The 27839-nt window shown below is 48.7% G+C and overlaps 4 protein-coding genes across 4 annotated transcripts; 2 read left to right on the forward strand and 2 right to left on the reverse strand.

Annotated features, from left to right (window-relative positions):
• Positions 1–755: 755 nt before the first annotated feature.
• Pdw03_2892 (vacuolar H+/Ca2+ exchanger) lies at positions 756–2445 on the reverse strand (the record flags this gene model as incomplete). Its single annotated transcript, XM_066100312.1, has 4 exons — positions 756–1367; positions 1427–1897; positions 1953–2232; positions 2282–2445. 4 exons carry the CDS (start codon positions 2443–2445, stop codon positions 756–758), a joined length of 1527 nt encoding a protein of 508 aa, XP_065955712.1.
• Positions 2446–4130: 1685 nt separating this feature from the next.
• On the forward strand, positions 4131–6503 carry Pdw03_2893 (Palmitoyltransferase akr1; the record flags this gene model as incomplete). The annotated part of the gene is made up of 4 exons (XM_014682124.1): positions 4131–4403; positions 4469–5610; positions 5662–5774; positions 5833–6503. 4 exons carry the CDS (start codon positions 4131–4133, stop codon positions 6501–6503), a joined length of 2199 nt encoding a protein of 732 aa, XP_014537610.1.
• A 2389-nt stretch (positions 6504–8892) lies between these two features.
• Pdw03_2894 (L-ornithine N5 monooxygenase) lies at positions 8893–10456 on the reverse strand (the record flags this gene model as incomplete). Its single annotated transcript, XM_014682123.1, has 2 exons — positions 8893–9514; positions 9597–10456. 2 exons carry the CDS (start codon positions 10454–10456, stop codon positions 8893–8895), a joined length of 1482 nt encoding a protein of 493 aa, XP_014537609.1.
• A 1186-nt stretch (positions 10457–11642) lies between these two features.
• Pdw03_2895 (Hydroxamate-type ferrichrome siderophore peptide synthetase) lies at positions 11643–27198 on the forward strand (the record flags this gene model as incomplete). The annotated part of the gene is made up of 10 exons (XM_066100313.1): positions 11643–15921; positions 15976–16289; positions 16357–16558; positions 16612–18791; positions 18861–19176; positions 19238–19249; positions 19309–20060; positions 20123–22160; positions 22216–26954; positions 27034–27198. 10 exons carry the CDS (start codon positions 11643–11645, stop codon positions 27196–27198), a joined length of 14997 nt encoding a protein of 4998 aa, XP_065955713.1.
• Between the last annotated feature and the right edge of the window lie 641 nt (positions 27199–27839).

A 27839-nucleotide genomic window follows, 5' to 3' on the forward strand; every position in this document is an offset into this window, starting at 1 on the left:
GTTGCTTTCCAATGAGTAAAGATAGAGAAGTATTGATCTAGCTTGAGACAAAGATGATGTAACAAAGAGCTTTTGTGGAAATCGAAGGGATTTTATATTCGACCATTCGATAGTGAACATGGGAAGGCAATATTTCCAAGAGAAGGGATCTATAAGAAAGCTGTTAAATGTTGATTTTCAATCTTCTCTCTCTAAATAGAGAATGATACCAACCCGAGGTCACCAGAGCGCAGTTCAACTGTTGCCTGACAATATCCGTTGAAATCCGACTACATTCCAACTTCTTCCATCCTAGCAAGAATCTGAAGTTGGAGATTCAACTCCAAGAAAAGGTTATCTATCAGGAAATGATACGGTGTGATTAGCAAGGTGCTCCCAAGTGAGGCGTGACTGGGAGAGTGGTGCATCAAGATACAACGTAGCACCTGTGACTGTCCATAACAGAACCAACACCAACTAGTTTGGAGGATAGTGTCCAATGCGCTACATAAGAACAGGCATCACTGCCTAAAATATTCACTGCGCAACGTTATTCAGGAGTCTTAAGTCGTCCATCATGAAGGAATACTTCAGCCACACACCTCAATGTGTCAAATCAGACACCTGGGCGCTTAAAACAACGGCAAATTCCGAGCCAACCCATTGACATCTTCGACTGCGACATCCGACAAATTTTCACACATGAAGGCGCAGATCCTTAGAAACGAACCATGACGAAAACGAAGAGCTTGAGCAACAAAGCTTCGCCACGATTCCTAGGTCCACCTTTCAATTAATCTATCCTGGTTGCTATCACGCTGGTGGAGGACATCCAAATTGAGCTTCTGGGCCCCGTCTTGAAGACTCGCAAGTTCTTTCTCGAGGCCTGAGAGCGCTGATTCCTCTGAAGGATCGCGCAGTGATGTTTCATAGTGAGAGTTGGCGTGTAACGAGCAACGAAGAAGCTGGGATGCATTATCTAACGGTGTCAGATAAGTCACCAGAGGAGCGTCCACCGCTATATTGAGACCGTGAAGTGTTTCGGAAATATGAAATCGCTTCTCATGGAGGTCACCAACCCCTCCATTCTCGCGCGGGTGGAGGATTGATTCCGGTGGCACACCAAAACGCCTCAGAAGTCTTTCAAGTGAGGGCTGGGCAACTACGGGCGCAGTGGGCGTCCGGGTGGCAAGAAGGAGGCCTGGCTGTAACGATCGGCGTCGCAGAGACTCTCGTCGGGATGATGACTGTGTAACAAGTTCATTGCCTACCTCAGATTGATATAACGCGGCTAGCTGTTCTAATAGTTCCGAGGACGATTCCCGGACCCCGAGTTGGTTTGTGAGATCTTGCGTTGACAAAGTCATCTCGATCAACATGTCGAGTGTCTGGAAGTATGAATTAGTTAATTCCTGATCAATGGCAGTGCCAAAGTAGAGTCTCATACCTGTTCCAATTTCTCCTGCGCCGCCACTCGCAGCTGATCATGCTCGTTCTGGAGTTCACGGAGGATAGGCTCATGGAACTGCTGCCTGGTCGACATTTCTGCTAAGATTTCGATCTCCGGATGCAAAGATTCGAGTTCTTCCTCCAGGGCAGTGCTCGCTGTCCCATCCATGACATCGGGATTTGAACCGCCTGCGTGAATGGTTTCCAGATATAGTCGATCGAGACGGTAGTGTATTTCCTCCGCCACATAGTCTGACAGCATCGCACTGAGATGGTTCGTGCGCTTAATCGTAGATGCATCATTCCCACGATACTTGATACTGGAAATAAGCGTTTCCAGACTCGCGAGCGCCTTGTCGTCCCGCTTTAATCGGGTAGACAGGGAAGCGAGTATTCTCTTGCTTTCCGCGCCCGACTTATCCGTCGCGGTTTTGAAATCGGCCTCCAACTCATCCGCAAGTTCAATTGCCTACATAGAATCAGGATCAACGACACGTGACGGTTTGTAACGGACACGACCCTACCGCCATTGTAGTATTTTGCCTCCCCGCTTCGTGTTTCTTTTGCAGCCGAGCAAGATCTCGGCTCCGCAGCTGCTCTACATTATTTTCCAGACTCAGTTTCGTATTGAGGCTTGCACATTGGAACTTCAGAGCCTCAGTCTGTTTCTGAATTGTTGCTGTTGAGGCTTCGAGAGACTCGATCGCGTTGCGGAGTTCATCTTCCAGGATAGGCCGTGTTGCGCCGAGGTCTGAGTTGCTGAGAACAAGTTGAAGAGCGCCGGAGTTTTCGAGCTTCAGGTATCTATCTCCAGTTAGTGCTGTCTTGTGATTGGACCGGAAGTGAGACGTGCAACGCGAGCTCATCTTTTGATAGCAGCGTGTCAGGGCGCAGATGCTTGGACGCCCATTTCACATTTCTGTCATCCTCAAATATTGAGTCAATCACCCCCCGCTTGGCTGAGATATTTCGATCCTTGAGAATTGAGATGAGCTTGTCGGTCAAAGTGTCTTCCATTGTTGTTTTGAAGGTTGTGATGCGGACACCTGATAAACAAGGAGCTCCGAGAGTGGAGCTCCGACGTCAGAGGCCTTTGTTGGTCGTTCTCCTTACTAGAACATTTTGGCTTGGACATAATTCATCTAGATGATAGATAACTCTCCAGAGAAGCTATAGAAATTTATTACACTATTCATTATGTGAATCTCGAAATCTTTAGCCAAATCCTTTGGGGTACAAGTCCAAGAAAGAGATAAATCGAGTTACGTGGTATGAAGGAACCTCTGGTTATTCCTTTGGAACTCTTGAATCTCTAAGTCCTTGTTTGTCCATAGACGAAGCGCAATTCAATTCAGTAGCAAACAAGGATTGATTGCTCGAGTACATAAGGCTGATCCCCTAGGACTTAGAAAATCACATCGCCATCGACTTGAGCTATTTAACCTAATACTTCTCTTCGGACTCCTTCACTAACTATCATGGGCACAACAACTATGAAGGCCTCGCGAGAATCCCTTGCCGACTCACGAGATGATTTCGTCGTATATAACCAGGAGCTGTCTGCTGGGAACATCCCAGGTCAGAACGACGCTACAATCCAAACAGAGCTTCGTTGTATAGCCAACACACTCTCTGGGTGGACGGAGCACTCGGATTATCCCAACAAGGTAACTCGCAGCTGTTTTTCGGACCGGCGCTGCAACGTCTCAGATATCATTGTAAAAGTAGCTGAGCTAGTCACCATCAAGGACGGGTAGCTTCCTCTCACAGTTCTGAAGATGCTCGACATGCTGTCTATGCAGATAGGACGACTCACTCTTGACGGCCATTGCGATGAGGATGAGTACGCGCAAAGCTTTGATTACATGGCCAAGGATGAAGATCGTAGATGGCAGATTGGGTCCCAGGGACCAGGTTAACGGTAGAGCTGCACTTTTTGGGGGGGGGGGGGGGGGCTTTTGGACTCGTATGAATCGGTTCCCGGAGCCCGGTCTCAATTGCATAGGTGTGTATGCTGATGCTTGATTTAGGGTTCTAACTTAGTCGTGGGTTAATGAGATGACTGCAGAAGGTAAAGGAACTTGACTTCAAGTGCGAAAAGAGTGGTAGACCAGTGAGTGTAAAGTCGAAGAGTGTTGAAGAACTGCCAACAATGGATCTGTAAATCTCATCTGTAAATCTCATCTGTCAATGGCGGACCTCATTTGCTGTATATTGTTGTATGTTGTATGCAGATGGGCAGATCAGAGAAAAGAGGCCGAGAGCCAAAATGCGGCTGCCTGTGGCTGAGTAATCAAGCTAAAAAAGGAGCAAGTGAACATGTAAGAAAATAATTAGATTGGCGGAGTAGAATATATTAAACTGTTTCAACTTCATCGACTACAGAGTGCAAAGTACAAGGCACAGGAGTGCACCTACCGACGTGTCTCTCGATTAGCGTCTCCGCAAATCCGAATCCGCTTTTTCAACCTTCCCAACTCGCTGGACTCTATTTACCCATTTACCACTTACCATTTGCCATTTACCATTCACCTCTGACCATCTTTTACACCTTCCGCGCTGCGCTTCTTGAACATAATAATCAAACTGAAATCGCGATGTTCCTTTAGACTACCGTACCACAACAGTCCAGTCTTCGAATCGAGCCTCCTTTCCAGCCCCCGAGTGGCATTTGATACATATTCAACAGTAGACAACCCAAAATGTCTACCAAAACCTTTCCAGAATCCCGGGGCCCCAATCTGGGCCAGACCTTCGGGTCCACCTCCACCTCGAATGGCAACGGGACATCCACTCCTCCAACCGATGTGGAGATGAAGAGCTTGCGCCCTGATCCCCCCAAAGGCTCAATTCCTCCGGGGGAGGATATTATGCAGTTGGCTCGGACGGGGGAGATTGGCACTATGCAGAAACTATTTACGGCTAAAAAATTCAACGCAAACCACTGCGACGAGGAGGGGATAACACCGTTGCATGTTCGTCATAACCCAGCGCAACGTACATCAGGGATATGTTCACTGACCACATTCTTTCTTTCTAGTGGGCGGCAATCAACAATCAATATGCGATGTGTAAATTCCTGATCGACTCGGGGGCCGATGTCAATGCCAAGGGAGGAGAATCGGTGGCAACACCAGCCATGTGGGCTGCCCAACGGTGTCATTATTATATTGTGAACCTCCTGCTCCAGAATGGAGGAGACCCTCTCCTAACTGACGTCCAAGGATACAACATCCTACACCTCGCGACCATCGATGGCAACGCTTTCTTAGTCGTGCTGCTTCTACACCAGGAGATCCCCGTGGATGTTGTGGATCAACAAGGGCATACTGGACTGATGTGGGCTGCATACAAGGGTTATCCTGCTTGTGTGGAGTTGTTCCTGCGATGGGGCGCCAACGCAAATGCCGTCGACGAAGGTGGCTTGACACCGCTACATTGGGCGCTGGTCAAGGGCTCGATGCCCTGTGTCTTAAAGTTGCTCGAATACGGCACTGACCGTTTCGCAAAGACCCGCGATGGAAAATCACCTGCAACAGTGGCGCAGGAGATGAACACCCTGCGAGTTTGGTACCGCTCGCTCAACGAGCGTGGCTTTGAACCTGATGGCACTCAGAAAGTTGCGCCTCTGGGCCTTTCAAGCTTCGTACGCAATAAGAGTATCATGGCCAAGTTTTTCTTTCTCTGGCCTTTCTTGATGATCCTGGTTACCATCTGGATGCTCAGTAACCTGGCGATTTTCGTTGCTGTCCCCCTCGTGTTGGCGACAGTCTTCGGAATGCAGTATGTTGCACAGCAATTTGCGAACAAGGGGCCGATGGAATATCGCGTTTTGCAGAAAACACCGTATCTAGCTGGTGTCTTTGCAGGCACATTGTTCTGGGTTGGCTTCCGCTATGCTTTCAAAGTACTGCCAGCAACCTACTCATCGTCACCAATCCTGAACATCTTGTTTGCAGTCTTCTTCTGCTTGACTGCTTATTTCTACGTTTTCTCCATGATCCAGGACCCGGGTTATGTCCCGAAAGTGAGCAGCAGGAATCAACAGAGAGAGATTGTTAAGGAACTGTTCCAGCAGTGGAAGTTCGACGAAGAGAATTTCTGCATCCCCTGCATGACAAGGAAGCCACTCCGCAGTAGGCACTGTCGGCGTTGTGGGCGCTGCGTTGCGAAACATGATCAGTATGTGTCTTGCTATATTTCTATTGTTTCTGATCACTAACGCTCAAATAGCCATTGCCCGTGGATTGACAACTGTGTTGGGGCGAATAATCTCCGCCATTTTGTCCTTTATATAGTCTCCCTCGAAGTTGGCATCATTCTGTTTGTGCAGCTAACTATTGCCTGTGAGTACTTGTGGGGTGGAAAAAAATTGCCTAGGATCAGTCAACTAAAATGATATAGATATCAACTCTCTGCACGCTCCTACTAATGCTGCCTGCAATGTTATCAATGATACACTGTGCGACTACGCCTCTCGTGATCCCTTCACCCTGATTCTTAATGTGTGGATCACGCTCCAGCTGGTCTGGGTTACGATGCTGTGCGCCGTCCAGCTCGTCCAGATCTCTCGCAACCAAACTACCTACGAGAATATGCGAGGCCACCACATCGACCGGTCCTACCCAAGCTCCCAAGCCTTTGCATCGGCCATGACCGCCGGAACCACTTCAATGGACGCTGCTGGTCTTTCGGCTTCCGGACAAGGACCCAACCTGGCCCTCGGCGGCCCTTCCCCGCACCGACGGAAAAACGGTTGCATCCAACAATGGTCATCTCTCCTCGGGATCGACGCTTTTTGGACAACCGCCAAGGATGGTCTCCGCGATGGACCCCAGACGGCTCGCCCCCGCAACCCCTTCTCCCGCGGTGTCGTAACCAACTGCCGCGACTTTTGGTGTGACCCGGCTCCACTGTTTGGTAAGCGCCAGACTGGGGCGGCGATGCTTGGCGGTGAGGTGATCAACTATCACGATATGTACGAAACCCCAATGCGCATGCACGCTGGCAATCGGTCCGGCGAGGGACCTGGTTACCGTAGCGTTGCTGGCGAGGACCCCGAACGCATGGTGTAAGCTGAATCTGAGATTTGAGTGCGTTTGCATCTGTTTTCGAGACCAGACTCTGCACTGATATCCTTGTACTCTGTGTTTTTTTTTATGCAAATCAGCGCGGTGTTGCATCAGTGGGGCACGTGGCACGAGAAAACGTTTTGCATTTTTGCGTTAAGAAAAGATTCTGTACAGTTGACCAGACATTAATGATTTCTTTTAACTTTATACAATTATGGGAGATGACTTGGCTTTTGAGCAACGGGAACAAGCAGTCTTGACTCTAGTGACTATCAGGTCTACATGACAACTCACTGAGTTTCCAAGGTCCTCAACCTCGACCCCCATCCCTCCCGGCAGTTTCACATTTCCATCAGATACGATAGACTGTATTCCTTGACCCTACAGTGGCCCTGCCTGCAGTTAACTACTAACACACTGCAAATTTCCCGAGTTCCGGACCTCCTCTCGGCGTTTCTGGAAAGATGCCTACATGGGAAGGGCAGACCAATTCCGTCCGAATAGGCCGATTGGTGCATCCAACTGGGTCTAGGGTCAGACATGTATTGACCGGTTTATGCATTACATTACGCATTACTCGAGAGGGTGAGATGTACCTGCATAGGAGTTCTGGAGGTGCATCTGCCTGCACACAGTAGGTGGCAGGGGACTTCTGTAATTTGCGATCGTGGCACGGGAGTAGCGGCAGTGGTGACTCCGGGGTCTGCAACCTTGGCTGCAGGGTTGTAGCCTCTAAGCTATGAGGAAAACTTGACCGACGGTCCAGTGTAGCCTGATCGTTCTTGATGGTCCTGACCTTTCCAAAGCTGTAGCGGTCAATGATTATAAATGGTTCCTTGGCTGGTTACACTTGGCACTGTTTACGGTTCTAGGATTATCACCTCCCTAAACCTGCCTAGACATCTACAAAACAGGCCATCAAAACAATTTAATTGTAGCACATAGGGCCCATTCAACAGCTTTATAACTCCAATCTGAACCCTACCTCAGCAAGAAGCGACGCACGACAGGACCATGGGAACGAGACATCATATACTGGTTTCCTCCCTGGGTACGTCCGATATCGCCGAAGAGAGCGCCGAAGCTCCGTGGAAAGTTGGGATAGATCTAATCTCTCGGGCACTGGCCTAGTGCATGGACCTATGGAGACAAACACGAGGCATGTGCATGGATATTATGGGGTCTTTGGCAGAGCACAGCACGTATTAGATTTTTAAGGGGAAAGGGTGCAGGATCTACATTTGCTGTGACCATATTTAACTACATTTCAGAATCGTACGGATGCATGTAGAATCGTAAATTCCGAAAAAGGAAAAGAGCTGGAGTTAAAAAAAAAAACTTGTCAATTTACAAACTTACGGAATGACGAAATTACAAAATACCAAGTCCGAACAGTGCGGATGCAGGCTCCATCTCGTTAAAGACTCGACTAGGCAGGTGATGGAGCTCTAGGAAGCCACGTTTACTTAGTGCGGAATTGTAAATTCCTATGAAATGTACTGTACATTGTATAATATTGCTTGTACATATGAAGAGGTTTGAAGTTACAGTCAAGCCTGATCCAAAATTTTTTTTAAAAAATGAAAAAATTGAAAGGTAGCAATACGAATACCAAAATAAAAAAAAACAAAACGAAACAAAAAGAGACGAAAAGATAAAAGCAGTTCCAACCCAAGTCGATCAGATAAAAATTTCAAGTTATCTGATCCATGCAGGACCCACTTACATTTATCTGATTTGATGTGATTATTTACCTTTGGACGTGGGATATCTGTTAATTTTGTGTTTTTTGAAAATCAAATGCCAGAGAGGCAATCGACAACTAATGGCAATCTTAATATTATCAGTAGTATGCTATCTAGGATTGAGATCGTCGCCGATCAACACCAACTCGAGTTTCGCGCGATTTTATGCGATTTTATCGACTTCATTTTCCAAGGTTGTCCCGTGCCAAGAAAACGTTGTCTTTGATTTAAACCTGTTTTTACCGTACAATTTCCGATCGGAAAGATGTACGCCGATTCACTCCACTTGTAGGTCGGTGGCACGCTTCGGTACTTGTAACCTGCCTCTTGAGTCTACCGGTGTGGTCGTGAGTGCTGAAGATCTGTAGGGCCAAATCGGTCAATGTTGTGGACTTGAGAGAAAATCGAGGGAGACTAGAAAACAAGCTCGTCATTACCGCAAAGGGGAAAAAGAATCTAAATACATAGGATGTCTAAATATTTCACTCAGAACAACAAAGGGACCCTAGAGTGGCAAAGGAAGGGGGAAAGCATCGAGAGCTGTCTCGCCGGACAGATGCTTAGAATCTCGGCCCACTTCCCAAAAGCAAACCTGAGACATGCAACGACGATCATGTCACATTTTGTTTTCGTCCTATCTTTTTTTTTCACAACCTAGCGCGCACCTGGGTGTCCTGCACCGAGGGAGCGCCAGTCAATTGATCCAGAAAGACGGAGTTTACAATCTCACCGCCCCGCACAGCTAGCACCGATAGCAAAGAATCACTAAGACCGTGTGTCTTCTCGTTGCAACCCTGTAGCCAGATACCAGCCTGGGTACTGACCTTGGCATTGTCGAGCGAAACACGGTAATCACGGCCAGGGTTCCAGGCCGACGCGCCAGCGGGCCGCAAGCTGCACACGTTCTCGAGGAGTCTCTCATGCGCGTCGCGAAGGTAGCCCGTCGCGACCATCAGTGCATCGACCTCCAACACTTCCTTGCCTGCGCTCTCGTTATTGACCGACTTGACATGGATGCGCATGCGGTTCGATGCGTTGTTGTGCTCAATCCGGGCAACCTTGGCCTCAACGAGAATGCGTTGCTGCCATTGTGTCTCGTCGGGGTTCTCCACCCGCTGCAGGTACATGTCGTTGTAGATGGACTCGATCAGCTCCAGACGAACCACGCTGTAGTTGGTGGCCTTCTCAGTGGCGATACGCTTCTTGCGCTCTTCAGCGCTCATCTCGTAGAACTTGTCTACGCGCTCGGGGTTGAAGATTTCGTTCACACTAGAGGTGAAAAAAATTAAAACGAGTTTAAAGGTTAGCTGGGTCATGGTTCTTTGAAGCTGTGTATTTGGGGGAACCGTACAAAGGAGAGTCATCACTGGGACGCAGAGCGGTATCACGGAGGATGAGGGTGGTGCGCGAGTTGGGGTACCGGCGGTGCAAATCGTGGTAGATCTCAGCGGCACTTTGGCCACTGCCGACGACGGCAATGTTGTAAGGTGCCATATTGTCGTTCAGTATCTGGGGCAGGTGAGTGCAGTACTTGGAGGAGTGCATAATGCGAGGATCCTGGGGGAAACCAGGAGGCATCTTGGCCTTGCCGCCGAGGGCAATGACGACCTTGCGGGAATTGCGGGAGGAGATCTCGCCAGTAGCGGTATTGCGCGAGACGACGGTAAAGAAGTCGACAACACCACGGGCATTGGTAGGACCGGGGACGACCTTGACAACCTCCTCGCCATACTTGACGACGTTGTCAAAGTGCAGGGCACACCAGCGCATATAGTCCTCGAACTCCATACGGGCAGGCAGGAAAGTGCCCAAGTTGGTGAAATGAACGAGACGCTTCTTGTGGTGCAGGTAGTTGAGGAAAGTGAAGGTGCTGCGGGGATTACGCATCGTAGCGAGATCCTTCATGAAGGAGATCTGCATGCGCGAGCCCGGGACCAGCATACCGGAGTGCCAGGCGAATTGGCTCTGTTTCTCCAGGAAGCAAACCTTGGGCTCGAAATTAGGATGCTTCGATACATCGAGAGCGGGGTCCATAGCGTCGTTCAGGGCAATAGCGATAGCAAGTGAAGCTGGGCCGAATCCAACACAAATCAGATCATGCATCTCATCAGCGCCAGTTGGTCGCAACATCGACCGAGCTGACTGGGGTTGGGTGCGTGGCACCATCTCGTTGAGGAATGAGAGCTCTGACTTGCGGGCAATAGGCTCCATGATTCAAGACTAGGTAAGAAAAAGTTTAGAAAAGTGTATATACAACCGAAAAAGGAAATCCAAGAGCTGCAAGGGGGAGCTTCCAAGTTCAAATCCTTTCCAAGTCAAAAATTGAGAAATAAAAAAGGGAAAGGCAGGGAAAAAGGCTTTATATCTCGAACGGATCAGATAACTTGACCAAGTGGATATCCCCCTCAAGGTCTCTCTCTCTCTCTCTCTCTCTCTCTCTCTAAAGCCCCTCGTTTGAGCTTTTTGCCAAGTTTCCGTATTTTCCCTTTTTTTTTTTTTTTTTCAATTCTTTATCAATCAGTGAAACGAGTCTCCACTGGGGAGAAGATGAGGGGGGGGTGGTTTTTTTTTTATTTCAAGATCCTACGGAGCATACCGTGTATTTCTATAAGTATTCTTCTATCCCGTGTACATATCATAAACTTTCACTATATCCAGGAAGATGAAAGCAGAAACAGGCTATGCACCTCGGAGCATCGTCATTTCTAATGCGAAACCCAAAGAAAGCCTTATGGCCGATGTCGGGAATAATTGGAGAGCAGTGTTATTGTAAAGCACCTCCGTACGTTGTTACTCTTTACTCTTGGCAACGTATTCTCGTTTACAGTGGGGTATCCTGTAGGAAAATTCTTCCGGAGTTGGCTTCTCTGTTTTTTTTGGGGGGGGGGGGGGGGGGGGGGGGGAAGTATTTAAAGTGGGGTGAGCATGATATTATATGCGATGACAACTTCGTACTTGATATGTAATTTGGTTACGATAATGATTATATGAGGATCCTCATATATACTATAAACCATGTATCGTGGTATAGACGTCATTCATCACCGATTCCTTCAATGGATTTAGCCGAATAATGGGGGAAGGTGGTCTGATAGATTGAGGTATTTTTATTTTAGAATGATTTGTCGAAAATGTAATCGAGTAAGTAATGTGTACAATTTTTTTTCGCGCTTGGCTCGCTGGAACATACAAATCCTATGCCCCTCTGCCTTTTTAAACCCCGAAACTTCCTCAAAATCCATTTGGGCTCTTTCTTTGGGCGCGTTTGCCTACGATCTTCTCCAGCCACTCATGTTGCAGCTAATTAGATCGCCTAAGCAGACTACTACCTACCTTGTCATATGTTATATACGTTACCTGGAATATGCATGAGTGAGAGAAAATCATTGCTCAGGTCATGGACCGATTTACTCAATTCCCCGCCATCAATAACGATGGTGATGTTCACATCATACCCTGGCAGGTGGACGCCCAACTCCCCTCTGAAATTTTTGCTGTGTCATGGGCAGTCTTGCTACGCGCATTCACAACAGATGAGAACCCGGTCTTTTTGTTGACGGGGGTACCTGTAAAGGTAGATCTATCCACCCAGACGGTTCAGCCAGCAGATCTGGCGACCGCATCAGATCTCTCAGGCAAACACACCGCTGTGGTGTTGGGAGATCCTCTATTCAGCGATGACGGACAACCCCCGGCGTTGCGGTGGACCGTGGACCCCATGACTCAGTTGGGAGTCTTGTGTGCGACCGGAGGCATGAACGCCGCTTTCCTGCACCAGCTGGGCAACCAGCTGAAGTGGATTGTGCAGGAGCAGGCTGCCCAGAAGGGTGTGCAGGTGACACTATCCGCCAATGAGCTTCCTGATCTAGCCATTTCAAATGCCTTTCCCTCCACGCTACCAGGGCCTCAACTTCTACATGAGCTTGCCCTGCGCGGGCTCACCGATTCGAACCACGCCATTGAATTCCTAACTGCGGATGGAAAAGTTCGTTACTTGTCGTACCATGACTTGGACCGGCTTTCCTCGGAGCTGGCGAGGAAAATCGCTCGTGTCTTGATCATCTCACAGGGCGTACAGAGAATTGTGCCAGTGCTTTTGCCCCAGTCTGTGGACTTGTACGTTTCATGGCTGGCCATTCTCAAAGCTGGCGCAGCTTTCTGCCCCTTGAACACCGACGCACCAACAGATCGTATTGAGTTCATCCTGCAAGATGTGGCTGCATCTGTGGTGGTCACAAATGATGCGCTTGCAATAAGGATACCGCCCAAAGAGGATATTTCTATACTCACCGTGGACGATCTTCAACCCAGTGATCTCACAGAGCCGTGCTCAAAGAACACCACTTCCACGGACCTGGCATATGTCATGTACACATCTGGCTCTACAGGCCGTCCCAAAGGCGTTGGAGTGTCCCATCTTGCTGCCACCCAATCACTCCTTGCTCATGATGATTTGATACCCCCTTTCAAGCGCTTTTTACAATTTGCATCTCCCACCTTTGATGTTTCAGTGTTTGAGGTCTTCTTTCCAATGATGCGAGGATCAACCCTTATCGGCTCCGAGAGAGAAAACTTGCTCCTTGATATCTCCCATGTGATGACTACGATGAGAGTCGATGCAGCTGAGTTGACCCCAACAGTGGCAGGAGAGTTGCTGCGGACGCGGGCCGCAGCTCCAACTCTCCGAGTGCTCCTCACAATTGGTGAAATGCTTACCAGACATGTGATCGACGAGTTTGGCCAGTCTGACGGCAGAGATGGCATTCTTCATGGGATGTACGGACCTACGGAAGCAGCAATCCATTGTACCGCTGCCACCCATTTTCAGGCCAAAGATCATGTCAATATGATTGGAAAGCCCTTCAAAACTGTCTCTGCTTACATCATGGCACTACCCTCCGACGACGAGCTAACATTTACGGAGCTTCACCCCCTTTCACTAGGCCAAGTTGGAGAGCTTGTGGTGGGTGGTCCTCAATTGGCAGACGGGTATATCAACCGCCCCGAAGAAAACGCCAAGGCTTTTGTGGACAGTCCGGTGTATGGCCGACTATATCGCACGGGAGACAAAGCCCGCATGCTCCCTACCGGGGAGATTGAGTGTTTTGGTCGAATTTCCAGCGGCCAGGTGAAGCTGCGAGGCCAGCGGATAGAACTCGGCGAGATAGAGCATGTCATCACCAGAGCCTCCGGTGTTCGCAGTGCTGTAACCATAGTCATCGACGGGAACCTGGTTGCATTTGTTCTGGTTACCGACAAAGGAACCACGGACAGTAGTCTCCGAAACGTCTGTCGTCAGCTATTACCTCGCTTCATGATTCCTGGAGAATTTGTGCTCGTCGACCAGTTCCCCCAACTTCCCTCGGGCAAGATCGATCGTAAAACACTAGAAGCCGATTTTGTTCGCCATCGAAGCACCACTCTGGCTTTTGATGGCCAACCGTGCCGAGACGAAAAAGAAGAGTCCATCTTCTCAAGCGTGGCTGATGTGTTAGGCCGGCGACTCTCATCGACAGAGAGCCTGGCAGCAGCAGGCCTTGATTCACTAGCAGTAATCCGTCTCGCGTCCCATCTCTTGGATGCAGGAATTTGCCTGGGTGTGGCTACCCTGCTGGAGGCTGACTCAGTGGACCAAATCTGGCAACTTGCCACGAGCCTTGAGGCTGCGAGCCCGAGTAATGATGCGCAAACAGCCCTCCAGGCCGTTCTCCAGCTTGTTTCAGGTGCAGGTGCAGCAAGGGTCGACTCGCTGGGGTTGAGCAAGCAGGTTTCGGACATCGTACCGTGTAGCCATGTTCAACAGGCTATGATTATAGAGACTGCTCGAGACAACAAAGCATATTGCAACTGGATTGAGCTGGAATTCGAGCACTCGGTCAGTGTAACTTCAGTGAAAAATGCATTTGGTCAACTGGTGGACCATAACGAGATCCTGCGGTCTGGATTTGTCGAAATCGGCCTCAAGGATCACTCATATGGCCGCTTCACTTGGAATGTCCTTGACACGTATATTTCCATGAAACAGGAGTTCGACTACGATTTGGGGTTGAGCGCAGGTCACGACGTCTTGAACCCCTTCCGAGTCCAGATCAAGCAGGGGAAAGATCATCTCCGCGTGCTGGTGCATATCCATCATGCAATCTATGATGGATGGTCATGGCAACTCCTGTTGAAAGATCTCAGGAGTGTACTGTCCGGAAAGGAGATCACTGCTAAACCCCCATATAATGTCGTCGCAAACTTCTTCATTGAGCACAAACTGGACAAATCGGCAACAGAATCCTTGGCCTACTGGCAGGATCAACTCCAGGGGTTTAATCCTGCGAATTTCCCTACTTTCTATGGAAATGCAGATATCGCACATGCCACCGAAAAGACTACTCGCGTGCTAGATATATCCGTATCAAAACTCAATGAAGTCTCCCAGCATCTTCGCGTGAGCCGGCAAACAATTTTTCAAGCCGCATTTTGCTATCTTCTCACTTCCTACCTCGGAACCGGTGATGTTACCTTTGGAACTGTATTTTCAGGCCGGACTTTGCCCTTGAAAGGCATCGAGACTGTTCTCGGACCCTGCATCAGAACTTTGCCTACGCGCATGAACCTTGACAAGATGGAAGACGTGACCGATCTCCTCTTGGCACTCCAGAACATGAATCGCAAGTCGCTCGAGCATGGCAGTCTTCCTCTCCAGGATATCAAGAAGGTTTCTGGCGTCGACTTGGATTGCAGTCTTTTCGATACGGCGCTCGTGTGGCAGGAAAGCATTTGGTCAGATGATGACCAAGGCTCGGTATTCCGGGAAGTTGGAGCGGGGGAGTTTTTAGAATTTGCGCTTTTGCTGGAGTTTGAGCCGCGAGATGAAACCATCATTGCTCGGGCGACCTTTCAGAAGGCGGTGCTACCGTTCGAGCAAGCTATGACACTCCTGGAGCAGATTGATTCCGTTGCTTCGATCTTGATTGACAAGATTAAGCTTCCGATCCAGGAGATTCAATCGTATCTTCCCTCGTCAACGTTGTCTATCCAACATGCAGCATCATGCGAGCAAGCCGATCTGCCAAGCTTGACATCCGGCGTCGAGATTATTGCCTCTACAGACCCGAACCGGGTAGCGGTTGAGTTGATGCTCTGGAAGCCAGAAACTCCTGCCCCGTTGGTTGAAAGCATGACCTATGGTCAACTAAACTCCCAAGCCAATGGATTTGCACACCTTTTGCTCCATCTCGGAGTGACGAAAGCCGATTTAATAGCAATTCACCTGACAACATCCCTTGACTTTTACGTTGCTGTGCTTGGAGTTGTCAAGGCCGGTGCTGGTCTCCTCCTACTTCCCCAGGCCTCTTCGCAGACCATTCATTCCATTCTCTCTATGGCAAAATCCAGGTTCTGCATAGTCGATCACTTGACAGAAAAGAATCATTGCTTGGATTCTTTAAAGCACATCCAGCTGATTCACCTCTCTTATTCGCTGGATCTTTATTGTGAATTTAATATTCCCTATACCAATGAAGGGTCTGACGTTGTCTATGCTGAATTTTCGCTAATTGAAAATGACTTGACGGTAAACATTGTCATCTCACGTCAAAATGTGCAGAGCAGTGTCAATGCTCTTTCAGACATTTATCCAACGCCAACCGGTTCGAAAATGCTATCATGTCTTCAAGGATCAGGTCGTAAGTATTTGACATGACTCTATTTTCTACAATCTCTTTCTGACAAGAAAGCAGCATCAATTTGCCAGGCATTCTTTGCCTGGCACGCTGGTATGACGTTGTGCTCATCTACAGACTTAATCATGATGACTCGCATCGAGCAAACTTGCCAAGATTTGAACATCACGCACCTTCACTTACCTCCCATGCTGGCCTCTCGTATTGACCCACAAGCCGTTCCCAGTGTGCAGCATCTCCTCTCTTATGGCGAAGAAATGACTCCAAAGCTTCATCGAAAATGGGCCAGCAAATGTCTTCATCAAGCATACAGCAACCGTGCGCTGACTCACGAGTGTACCTTTTGTCCTAATATGCAAGCATCGACCTATGTTCGAAACATTGGTAGACCCCTGAAGAACACATCTACAATGATCGTGGCAGATAGTGCTTCACTAGGTTTTCTTCCACGCGGCGCCATTGGAGAGTTGTGCTTTGGCGGAGATCAAGTTGGGCGCTGTCTACCTGACTCCGAGCCATCAGTGGCTGAGCGATTCTTTGACCATCCTGAATTCGGTCGGATCTATAGAACGGGTGATTTTGGAAGGATGCTTCCTGATGGCACACTCATTCTTTCCCGAAGTTCTGGCCTTGCACAGTCGTACGCTCCGTCTTTTGATCTTGATGTAGTTGACCGTGCTCTCATGTCTTTAGAAATGGCTCAAGAGTCAGTGAGCATGATTCTGGATGAGCCAGAACCGCGCCAACAGCAATTGGCAGTATTTTGGGTCCCTTCAACGAAATGCTCAGATTCTGTGCAGATCGAGGAAGCTACGAAAGTTCTTTTCAAGGAACTCACCAAGAGACTTTCTTCTTCTAACCTTCCATCGTTTCTTGTTCTCGTGGATGCGATAGATCTAACTAAGTCTTATAAGACTGATTACCGTATGTTGAGGCAACGACTGGAACAGTTGACTACAAAGGAGCTTGCGATATTTTCACCAAAGCTCAATACCGATAATGCTAGTGGCAGTTTCACCGAACTTGAAAATACCATCTCTGCCGCGTTGTCAGCAGTAACTGACACTAACCAAAGCAACATCAGCAAGCACACGTCTTTCTACAGATTGGGTCTGGAATCTCTTTCTGCCATTTCCTTCTCGCGGAAGCTGCATGAGTCTGGATGTGGAAGACTTGATGTGTCCACAATCCTGCGCCATAGCTCCATTGCTCTACTTGCAGCCGTCATTTCTGCCAGAGCCAACGAGCAACAGCCCGAACAGGCTGTGGTGCCCGCGCTACCAACGGTGTTTGATGAAATTTTCATCCATCAAGTAGAAGATGAGTTCAAAACTGCAACCATAAATGTCCAGAGCATTTACCCTTGCACTCCACTCCAGGAGGCCATGCTTGCAGCTGAGTCTAGTGGTCATTCGGTTTATTTCAACCACCTCTTGCTTCTTGTACACACCGATGCCGAGGCTATGAGAGCAGCATGGGCTAAGATGATGCAAAGACAAGCCATACTTAGAACTTGTTTCGCGCAAACCAATGATAAGCGTTTTTCATTTGCTCAAGTTGTATTGGATACACCGGTTTTACCGTGGTGCCATATTGAAACTTCCTCTCCTGGACTTGAGAATGTTATCAAGGAGATGAAGGCCAACTTTGAGGGGCTTTCTCCTGTCAACGGCCAGTTGCCATACTCCCTGACTTTAATAACCGATTCCACTGCACAGAGGACGCTTCTTCTACTGTCCATTCACCACGCACTGTATGACGGGGAAGGTATAACTCAATTATTGCAGGAGTTGCAACTATTGCTTTCAAGCCAGGAACTGCCAGCAAGCACTCCATTCCGCAACTTCATCGATTACATGACCTCTGTTGACTATGGCTCATCGGACGAATACTGGGACCAGTACATGTCTGGTGTTTCACCGACCCTCCTTCCCACACCCGAGCCCGCAGCCAACGCAGATGATTCGGCATCACAGCAGATCCATATGTCTCTAGATGGCTCTTTTGTATCGTTCAAACAACAATGCAAGGACCTCTCCGTAACCCCCTTGAACATCTTCCACGCTGCATGGGCCAGACTCCTCTCTATATACACCGATTCCTCTGACGTCTGCTTTGGCAATGTCTTCAGCTGCCGAACTATTCCCTTGGAGGGCGCAGATCGAATAGTTGGGCCTTGCTTCAACACGCTCCCAATTCGAATCAAGTCCTCCTCGACTGCAACAAATAGTGAAATCATGAAACTGTCCCAAAAAAGCAATAATGACATTTTGCCTCACCAACTCAGCCCTCTACGGCGTATTCAGCGGCGTGTTCTTGGCGATGGTTCTCGCCTTTTCGACACGCTGGTCATCTTCCAGAACAGAAAGACAGATCTAGATCCCAATATCTGGGAAATTCTTCAGGACGAAGGAAACATGGGATTCCCCTTGATCTGTGAGATCATCCCCCACGAGTCTGCCGACAACATCCAAATCTGTCTCCACTTCCAAGTATCATATATCTCGCAAGCCGTGGCTGAGAACATTGCGCGGGACTTTGTGGCCCTTGTTGGACACATCATTCAATACCCATCTGCTCAGGCATCAGACAAATGGCTATCGGGGGCAGACATTCCTCCAGTCTTTAAACCGAAAGTATCCAAATGCCTGAACTCTGTTCAGTTCCTGACCAGATCTTGCCAAAAGCGCCGATGGTCTTATCAAGAGGAGATCGTTCGTGACCTTCTTTGCAAATTTTCTGGTGTCGATTCGGACAATGTGTTCCAAGACACGACGATCTTCCAACTTGGTCTGGATAGTATCAATGCTGTTCAGGTATCGGCGAAGCTGCGTGCATTAGGGTATAAGATCTCATCTGGTGATATTCTCGAGGTATGTCATATCCTTGGGGGTTTGGTTGCTGATCACGACTTCTATTCTTTACTTACTGATTTGTATCAGGCTGCTTCTATTGGTCAAATTGCTTCCCTTCTTACTTCCGCCGCCAAGATAGTTGAGGAAATCGAGTTTGACTTTGACCTTTTCCAAGCCCATCATTTGAAATCTGTTTGCGAACAACTTGAGATTCCTTCGCATAAAGTGCAGTCTTTGCGCCCTTGTACGCCAGTTCAAAACGGAATGCTTGCAATGTTTACCCATTCCCATGGTGAAGTATACTTCAATCGAATGGCCGTGAGGTTCCCGGCACATTTGGATAAGCACATTCTGAAAGAAGCCTGGTCCAAGGTCATGGCTCAGCATGACATGCTTCGAACAGGTTTTGTGCAATTGCGCGATCAGCATAATCCTTTTGCTATGATAACTTATCATGAGGATAGTGAACTACCATGGTGCGAAACCTCGATTTCCATGACAGACATTCCTGGTGTTCAACAAAAACACCCCTTAGAAAATCTCCACCAGCTTCCATGGAACGTTGAATTCGAGGCAGGCGAGAACACGAGTATTATGCATTTCTCCGCATTGCACGCAATTTACGATGCTCAGTCTCTGGCTACCATATTTGCGGACGTCAAGGCAGCATATGAAGGAAAAGCTCTGGCTACGCCGGCACCAGTCACCAAAACTCTTGGCCCTATCCTTCTTGAAAGCAAGAGCCAGAGCATATCTGCTCAATCCTTCTGGAAGGAACTGGCCCCAGAAGTGCAGCCCTCCAAATTTCCTGACTTGCATCCCATCCACACAGACGAGCGCACCTTGCACACCACCTCAATCCGTTGCGCACAGTCTCGTAAGGTTTTTGAAGATGCCTGTCGAGATATCGGTGTAACACTACAAGCAGCTGGGCAAGCAGCATGGGGTCGCTTGCTGTCTGCGTACACAGGCGAGTCCAATGTAACTTTTGGAACTGTGCTTTCGGGTAGGAACTTGTCCGCCGCTGCTCAACAGGCGGTATTTCCGTGTTTGGTCACAGTGCCGACGCCCCTGCGCATTGAGGGTTCCAACCGACAGCTTTTGGACCGTACGTTGAAGCGTAATGCTTCATTGGTGAAAAACCAGTTCGCACCTCTGTCGCATATCCAGCGTTGGGTAGGGAGCGATGAGCCACTTTTTGACACGCTGTTTGTTTATCAGAAGTTTACATCGGATGCTGATGGTGCTGGTGGCTGGGAGATTTTTGACGAGAAGACGAATATTGATGCAAGTAAAACAAGTTGACAGATGCTCCACAATTTTGCAGGACTCCTACTAACATTCTGTAGTATCCTGTTTCTATTGAGTTGATCCCACACTCGACAGATCTGCAGATTTCGCTGAGCTACCGGAGCGACATTGTTCCTACGGAGCAAGCAACGATCCTCTTGAACCAATTTGACAAATTCTTGCAGGATACAGTTTTTCGTCCAGATGCCAATTCCACCGGTCATGAGTCTGTGGGTAGTAGTCTGCTATCCATTACGACTGCCAAAGAAGCTCCAATTCCTAGCATGGTGTCTTTGTTGCATCAATTCGTCGAATCGAACGCGCTCAAAATCCCCGAGAAGATTGCGTTCGAATTTGCATTTGGTGACACTGCCGACAAACTCCAGAAGAAGACTTGGACTTACCGTGAGTTCAACAACTGCGGTAATCAAATTGCGCATTTCCTGCAGGCCAAGGGAGCCGTTCCTGGTGGAATTGTGGGAATATGCTTCGACAAGTGCCCTGAAGCCTCCATGGCGATTCTGGGTATCATGAAAGCAGGATGTGCATACTTGGCTATTGATCCTGGTGCTCCTATCTCTCGTAAGAAGTTCATGTTGGAGGATTCCGGTACCAACATCCTACTTTGCAATCAATCGAAGATGGCGGAACTAGGGGGACTGCCGGATGTTGACGTCCAGGCGCTTGACGAGCCTGAAATACTTGATGGGGTCTCAACTAGCGATGTCTCACTTTCCCGTTTGATTCAGCCAGATGATACTTGTTATTGTCTATACACCTCCGGTACAACCGGAACACCGAAAGGCTGCGAAATCACGCACGATAATGCTGTGCAAGCAATGCTGGCATTCCAACGATTGTTTGCAGGACATTGGGATGAAGAGTCTCGGTGGTTGCAATTTGCCTCTTTCCATTTCGACGTCAGTGTTCTGGAACAGTACTGGAGCTGGAGTGTTGGAATTTGCGTTACCTCCTGTCCACGAGATCTGCTGTTTGAGGATCTGACTGGAACGATACAAAAGCTTCAAATTACGCATATTGACCTGACGCCCAGTTTGGCAAGACTAGTTCATCCCGATGAAGTTCCGTCCCTTTGTCGTGGAGTCTTCATCACTGGCGGAGAGGCATTGAAACAAGAAATCCTTGATACCTGGGGCAAGCATGGTGTTATCTACAATGGATACGGGCCTACCGAAGCTACTATCGGATGCACCATGCTCCCACGGATGTCTGCCAACGACAAAGCCTCCAACATCGGGCCCCAGTTCGACAACGTGGGATCGTATATTTTCAGTCCCGGTACGACGAACCCAGTCCTACGCGGCAGCATAGGTGAACTCTGCGTCTCGGGACCTCTCGTTGGAAAGGGCTACCTGAATCGAGCGGAGCTCACTAAAGAACGATTCCAAGAGCTCCCCGAGTTCGGCGATCGTATCTATCGCACTGGCGATCTTGTGAGGATTTTGCACGATGGAAGCTTCCAGTTCCTAGGTCGTATTGATGACCAGGTCAAGCTCCGCGGACAACGACTAGAGATTGGAGAAATCAACGAGGTCATCAAACAAGCCACGTCTGAAATGAACGAGGTTGCTACCCTGGTCATCACGCACCCCAAACAATCGAAGGATCAGCTTGTCTCCTTTTTTACTACGGTCACTGCAGACAAGAGCTCCCGAGCTATTGACGCTGGCGTCCGATCTTCAGAAGATTGTCGCTCCCTGCTGTCAAAGATCAAGGATGCTTGCCGCACTCATCTTCCTGGGTATATGGTGCCTACACATATTATCCCGATGACCTGCTTCCCGCTCTCTGCCAATAACAAGGCTGATATGAAAGTCTTGAAGAAGATCTATCAGGAGCTTTCTTTGGAGGATATTCAGAAATTGAGTTCGTTGAGTGCTGGCCAGCCTACTGACAGTTTCCAGGAACAGAAGATCATATCTGTTTTGGCTAGGTTTATTGGCTCTTCTAGGGAGAAGATCTCATCATGGTCCAGTATCTACGAGCTTGGTCTGGATTCTATATCTGTTATTGCTTTCTCGAGGAGTCTTCGGGAGGCTGGTTTTTCTCAGGCTCAGCCATCGATCATCATGAAGTGCAAGTCTGAAATTCTCGATGTTGGCTAATAAAATAATTGACTAACAATCCACAGATCCTACAATTTCCGGAATGGCCTCGGCTCTACTCGGGTCTATTTCATCTTCTGCCTCTTTAGAAACCATACAACGAAATGCCAAGCAAGGCATTGAGGCTTTTTCTCACAAGCACGCCCACGCTATCAATGAGCTTATTGGGGCCATCGACGGTGAAGTCGAAAAGATTGCGCCTTGTACCCCGCTCCAGGAGGGTATCATATACCACTACCTGTCGAGTAGCACGCCACTGTACTGCTCCTCATTCACTTTCGAGCTCCATCCTCCCGTCAACCTCGAAAATTTGCGCACAGCTTGGGGTCAAACCCAGAGAGATGTGCAAATGCTGCGTGCTAGGCTTTTGCCATCACCGGACGGCTACGCCCAAGCTATCATGAAGAAAGATTGCCTTCCTTGGTTCCTTGCTACGGTCGACACCAAGGAGGAGATTGATGATTTGCGTAAACAACGACATGAGCACTGGACTACCCAGCTCGGCAGTCTTTTATCGAATCTGTGGGAAGTTGGAATCATCTCTTCCCCTGAGACGTCAGTCATGCTTTTAAACATCTTCCATGCTCTCTACGACGGTAACAGCCTGGCCCTTCTTCTTGAATCGGTTGCCCAAAATTATCTTGGCCAGAGCAAGAGTTCGCAGTCAGTCCCGGGGTTCTTGGATGTTTTACACTTGGGTCCCCTTTGTAAAGACCCTGCTGCAGAGACATTCTGGAAAGAGCATCTTGCCGGCTGTCGTGATCACGCTTTTGTCGAGAACGACCAAGTTGACAGCGCGCCAATCCTGCTCACAGTTCAAATAAATGGGATAGATCAGGTTGACCATCTTCGCCGGTTTCTCGGTGTAACAGAGCAATCTGTTCTCCATGCCTGCTGGCTTCTCACTCTTCAGCAGCAATACTCATTTGTGCCATCGCTCGGTATCATTGCTTCGGGCAGGACAATTGATATATCAGGCATTGGTGACGTGATTGGACCGCTTTTCAATACGGTTCCCAGCAACGTACAGTTGCGTGGCCTGGAGTCTTGGTCTGATGTTGCTCGGGGCTGTCATAAATACCACGTGTCCATGATTCCTTTCCAACACACCGCACTGCGAGACATTGTGAAATGGCTCGGAAAGAACCCCAATGAGCGACTCTTCAACTCTTTGTTTGTCTTCCAGAGAGAAGATGAAAAGACCGAATCCCTCACAAAAGATATTTGGCGTGCACTCGACTCAGAGGCCCAACATGAGTACCCTCTGGCCTTTGAGATTGTGCGTAATGGCAACCAATCTCTGTCAGCCACTGTTGCTGCAAAGAGTCACGCGGTATCATTAGAGGACGCTCAGCAGATGTTGTATAAGTTCGAGCAAATTCTTTTTGATTTTGCACAAGACCCCAACAAAGAGTTACCCAAGATCAACGGAGTTTCTCTCACACAAGTCGTGGCGAACGGTGAATCACATGGTCTCCAGGAGTCTCTGACAACACTAGAACATACCAATGGTGAATGTGCCAAAGGCTCTTTGTTCGAATGGACTTCCCAGGCTTGCACAATCCGCGACGTGATTGAAACCCTTGCAGAAGTGGAGCCGCAATCCATCAGCGAGAACACATCGATCTTTGAAGTTGGACTTGATAGCATTGATGCAATCAAAATTTCCTCGCGGTTGAGCAAAGCCGGCATCAAACTTCCCGTGAGCTCCATCATGCGCCATCGTACCGTGAAGGCCATGAGCGAGCAGATCTCAATGCCAATTAACTGTCTTAAAGATAGGAAATTAACATTGCTCAATCAGCTAGAGAAATCTTTGGGCAAGTTCCTTGGAGCTGAAGGCCTTCTCCCCCCGAGCGCGGCTCGAATCCTACCAGCTACACCCATCCAAGAAGCTATGGTAGCAGAAATGACCGCCTCTGAGTATAAGCATTATTATAACCACGAGATGCTCGAGCTTGAGCCAGATGTGGACATTGAAAGGATGGAACGGGCATGGAGAGCTGTCGTTGGAGCCCACCCTATTCTCCGTACCTCATTCGTAGAAGTCTGGGATCCGGAGATTCCTGTGTCATACGCCCAAATAGTGCATGACGAGGATCACATCGATCTTCAAACTGTCAATCTGCACGGAGTCTCCGTGGAATCCATCATGGAGACTCAGCGTTCAAGGGCCCGCAATGAACTGACAAGTAGCCCTTTATTCTCTATCACCATTGCGGTGGATGGAGATAGACGGTACCTTGTTTTGTCGATTGCGCATGCCCTCTATGATGGCTGGTCAATTAATCTGCTCCATGAAGATGTGGCCAAATCCTATGCTGGGGCAGAGTGTTTCCGCCCGCCAGCCGATGACATTCTTGAGCAAATTATTGCTTCTTCTGGCGATGAAGCACTCAGGTTCTGGCGAGCAACGCTATTCAACTTCACTCCTGTTGTATTCTCGCCTATGAAGCATGCTGATAATAGCTCAGCAGTTGTTCACAGAGCAGAGCAATCGTTCTCCGTTCCACTGTCCAAGGCAGAGACGTTCTGCAAGCGCCATGGCATTACTCTCCAGGCCCTTGTGGTCAGTTGTTGGTCTCTTCTCCTTGCTACACATGTCAAGAAGCTAGATGTGGTATTTGGACTTGTCCTTTCTGGTCGGAATGTGGCTGGCTCTGAGCATGTGATGTTCCCGACCATGAACACTGTAGCTATGCGAGTTATTCTTCATGGGACGCGCGTAGAATTGGTGCAATATGTGCAGGAGGCTCTCCTGGCTATGTCGGAGCATCAGCATTTCCCACTTCGGCGCGCCAGACCAGATACAGGGTCGCGGGCGTTATTTGATACGCTTTTCATGTATCAGAAGAGACCGGTGGAAAATGTTCAGGCCGGGCCTGGGCCGGTTTTGTATAAATCTATTGGTGGGGCAGCTGATGTTGAATACCCTGTATGCGCTGAAGTTGAAGGTGTCGGGAAAGAACTGGTTGGGCGAGTTGCGTGTCGTGGAAATGTTGTTGGGGATCAAGATACTTTTACACTGTTGGGGCAGATAGGCAGTATCCTTTCGTCTATCATCGATGGCCCATATGAACAGACAGTCGAATTCACCAGCGAAGGAGCGAAGATTTGTGGAAGTACGGCTTTCCATGATGAGTCCGGACAAGATATCAAGACTGATGCAGTGCCCCGGACACTCAATCACGCACAATGGTTGCCCATTGAGTCGAAGATCCGCAAAATTCTTTCCATTGCATCCGGGGTACCTGAAAACTCCATTGACAAGAGCTCCACGATTTTCGAGCTTGGTCTGGACAGCATCAGTGCCATCAAGGTGGCTGCACTCCTGAAGAAAGAGTCCGTCAAGCTCGCGGTCAGTGACATGCTTCGGGCTGGTACCATCGAAAACATGGCCAAAGCAGCCAACAGCAACCAACAAGAGCTCTCGCTGACAGACATATCGATCATTCTCCACGAATCACTCGATGGCATCGATGTCGCGGGACTGCTACAGTCGCATGGTATTGGTCTGGAACGGGTGCGGAAAGTGTTCCCCGCAACTGCAGGGCAGACCTACTTCCTCTCAATGCACATCCTCAATCCCGAGGTATTCTATCCTGAGTTCTACTATGTGACATCAAGACAATTGAGCCCTGAGGTACTCGATCGGGCCTGGGCTCGGGTCATAGACCAAACCCCAATACTTCGAACTACTTTCGTTCCCACTGTCGACTCTCGGCTATTGCCGTATATGCAGATCGAGTTTAAGGCTGTGCAAATTCCTGTGATCTGGCATTCCAAATTTGGTCGGCAACTTGTTTCAAGAAGTCTCACGCAAGAATTTGGGGCAGTGCCGCTCGCATTGCATGCCTGTCAAACGAACAAGGGGACGGCGCTTATTCTGCAAATCCACCATGCATTGTATGACGCTGTCAGTCTACCCCATATTTTAGACAGACTTGCTACACACTGCAGTCAAGAGGAGGTTGCCAAGCCAGACCCCGGCCTTGATCTCTCACGGCTCGTGGCATTCCAGCATGTTCATTCGCCCGTGGATGTCCGACGGCAATTCTGGCAAAAGTATCTAGGCCAGATCCCAACAGCGGTAAAACGAGGGGATGGCTTCGGCCCTGTGCAACATTACTACCGACCGGGTCTGGTCTCAAATATGACCGGTGTTGAACAGGTTGCTAAGCGCCAGGGCCTGAGCATCCAGACCGTCTTTTTGGCCGTCTATGCTCGAGTGCATTTGCAGGAATTCGGTGCCGCTGAAACCGTCGATGACGCAGGGTCTCACAAGCGATTAACTGTTGGACTGTACCTTGCCAATCGATCTCATTCCATCGAGGGTCTAGCCGAATCTGTAATTCCTACCGTGAACATTGTTCCACTACGGCTGGATGACAAACTCAGCGATTCCAACGAGACCCTCCTTAACGCCGCCCGGAGAATCCAAACCGAAATCCACGAGATCAGCCGACCGGAATACTCGGGTGTTTCTCTCGTGGAAATTGCCGAATGGACCGGCGTTCGAATCGACACCTGCGTCAATTTCCTGCGACTCCCTGAGCAAGAATTGAAAGCACCCAGCAACGGTGACCAAGGAAAGTTTTCTCTCACAGCTATTCAACGCGAGGAGTTTGACGATCTTAGCGGGGCAAGCCCGGAAAAAGACCGAAGTGCGATTAATGGCAATGGTGTAGCGCCACCGGGTGCAGCCGAGACAAGCCCGGGCCTCAAGCACCCAAGCATCTCAACGGCTACTCAGAATATCTTCCAGGTAAGTGGATCAAGATGCACATCACTTGTGCATCTGTTAACGGTGATCGATTTTTTGCACTTGCTTACATTTACAACAGCCTACGATCGATGTGGAAGCTGCCATTCGGAATGGTCGGTTAGACCTTGGGCTCTTCGCACCGGAATCCCGCCTTGACCAAGACACAGCAGCGAGTATGATCGGTGCTATGCGACGGGAGATGTCTGCATTGGTGACAGGCTTTGAATTGATCGAGAATGTCTAGTTATGCTAGGGATGAAAGAGAGGGGAGAGCAGAGTATCCCGGGGGTGATTCCAAGTGAGTATGGAGTAAACGATTTTTGGTGGATCCTTTCTTTCTTTCTTTCTTTTTTTTCGATTTCTTGCCATTTCTATGGCTCACAAACTTGTGCATATGAGGCGTTGGACGTGTATAGTTTGCTTTTCTCAATCAATGTTGTATTGAAATGCTAATTTGACGAGTGACGGCGGGACCCACGGACGGGACGGGCCCGGGGATCTTTTTTTATCTTTTGAGAACTGCAGGTTTTCTAAGAGTATCATAGTAGTAGATGTATATGTTGTATATTCCACTTTGTATCCTCTTATAGTGACCGAGAGAATTTCTTTTTAATATTCCCCTCCTTTAGCACCAATCGGACCCCAGTTTTTTTTTTTTTTTCTCGCATTCCTCCGAGAATAGGCCTGATGAATCAGATGTGGGCTTTCAGACAGTGAGAGTGAGCAAGGGGGGGGGGTGGTTCGCGTGGCCTATCAGTTGGAACTGGAGAGTTTTTTTTTTTTTTTCTTTTTGAAGAAGTTCAGGATATATGCTCTGTACGGAGTACTCCGTACAGTATTAAGACAATAACTTGTCTACCTTAATTTTTTTGGGAGAAAAAAAAA

The sequence above is a fragment of the Penicillium digitatum genome, chromosome 1 (genome assembly GCF_016767815.1).
Source record: "Penicillium digitatum chromosome 1, complete sequence".
In the NCBI taxonomy this organism is placed as follows: Eukaryota; Fungi; Ascomycota; class Eurotiomycetes; order Eurotiales; family Aspergillaceae; genus Penicillium; species Penicillium digitatum.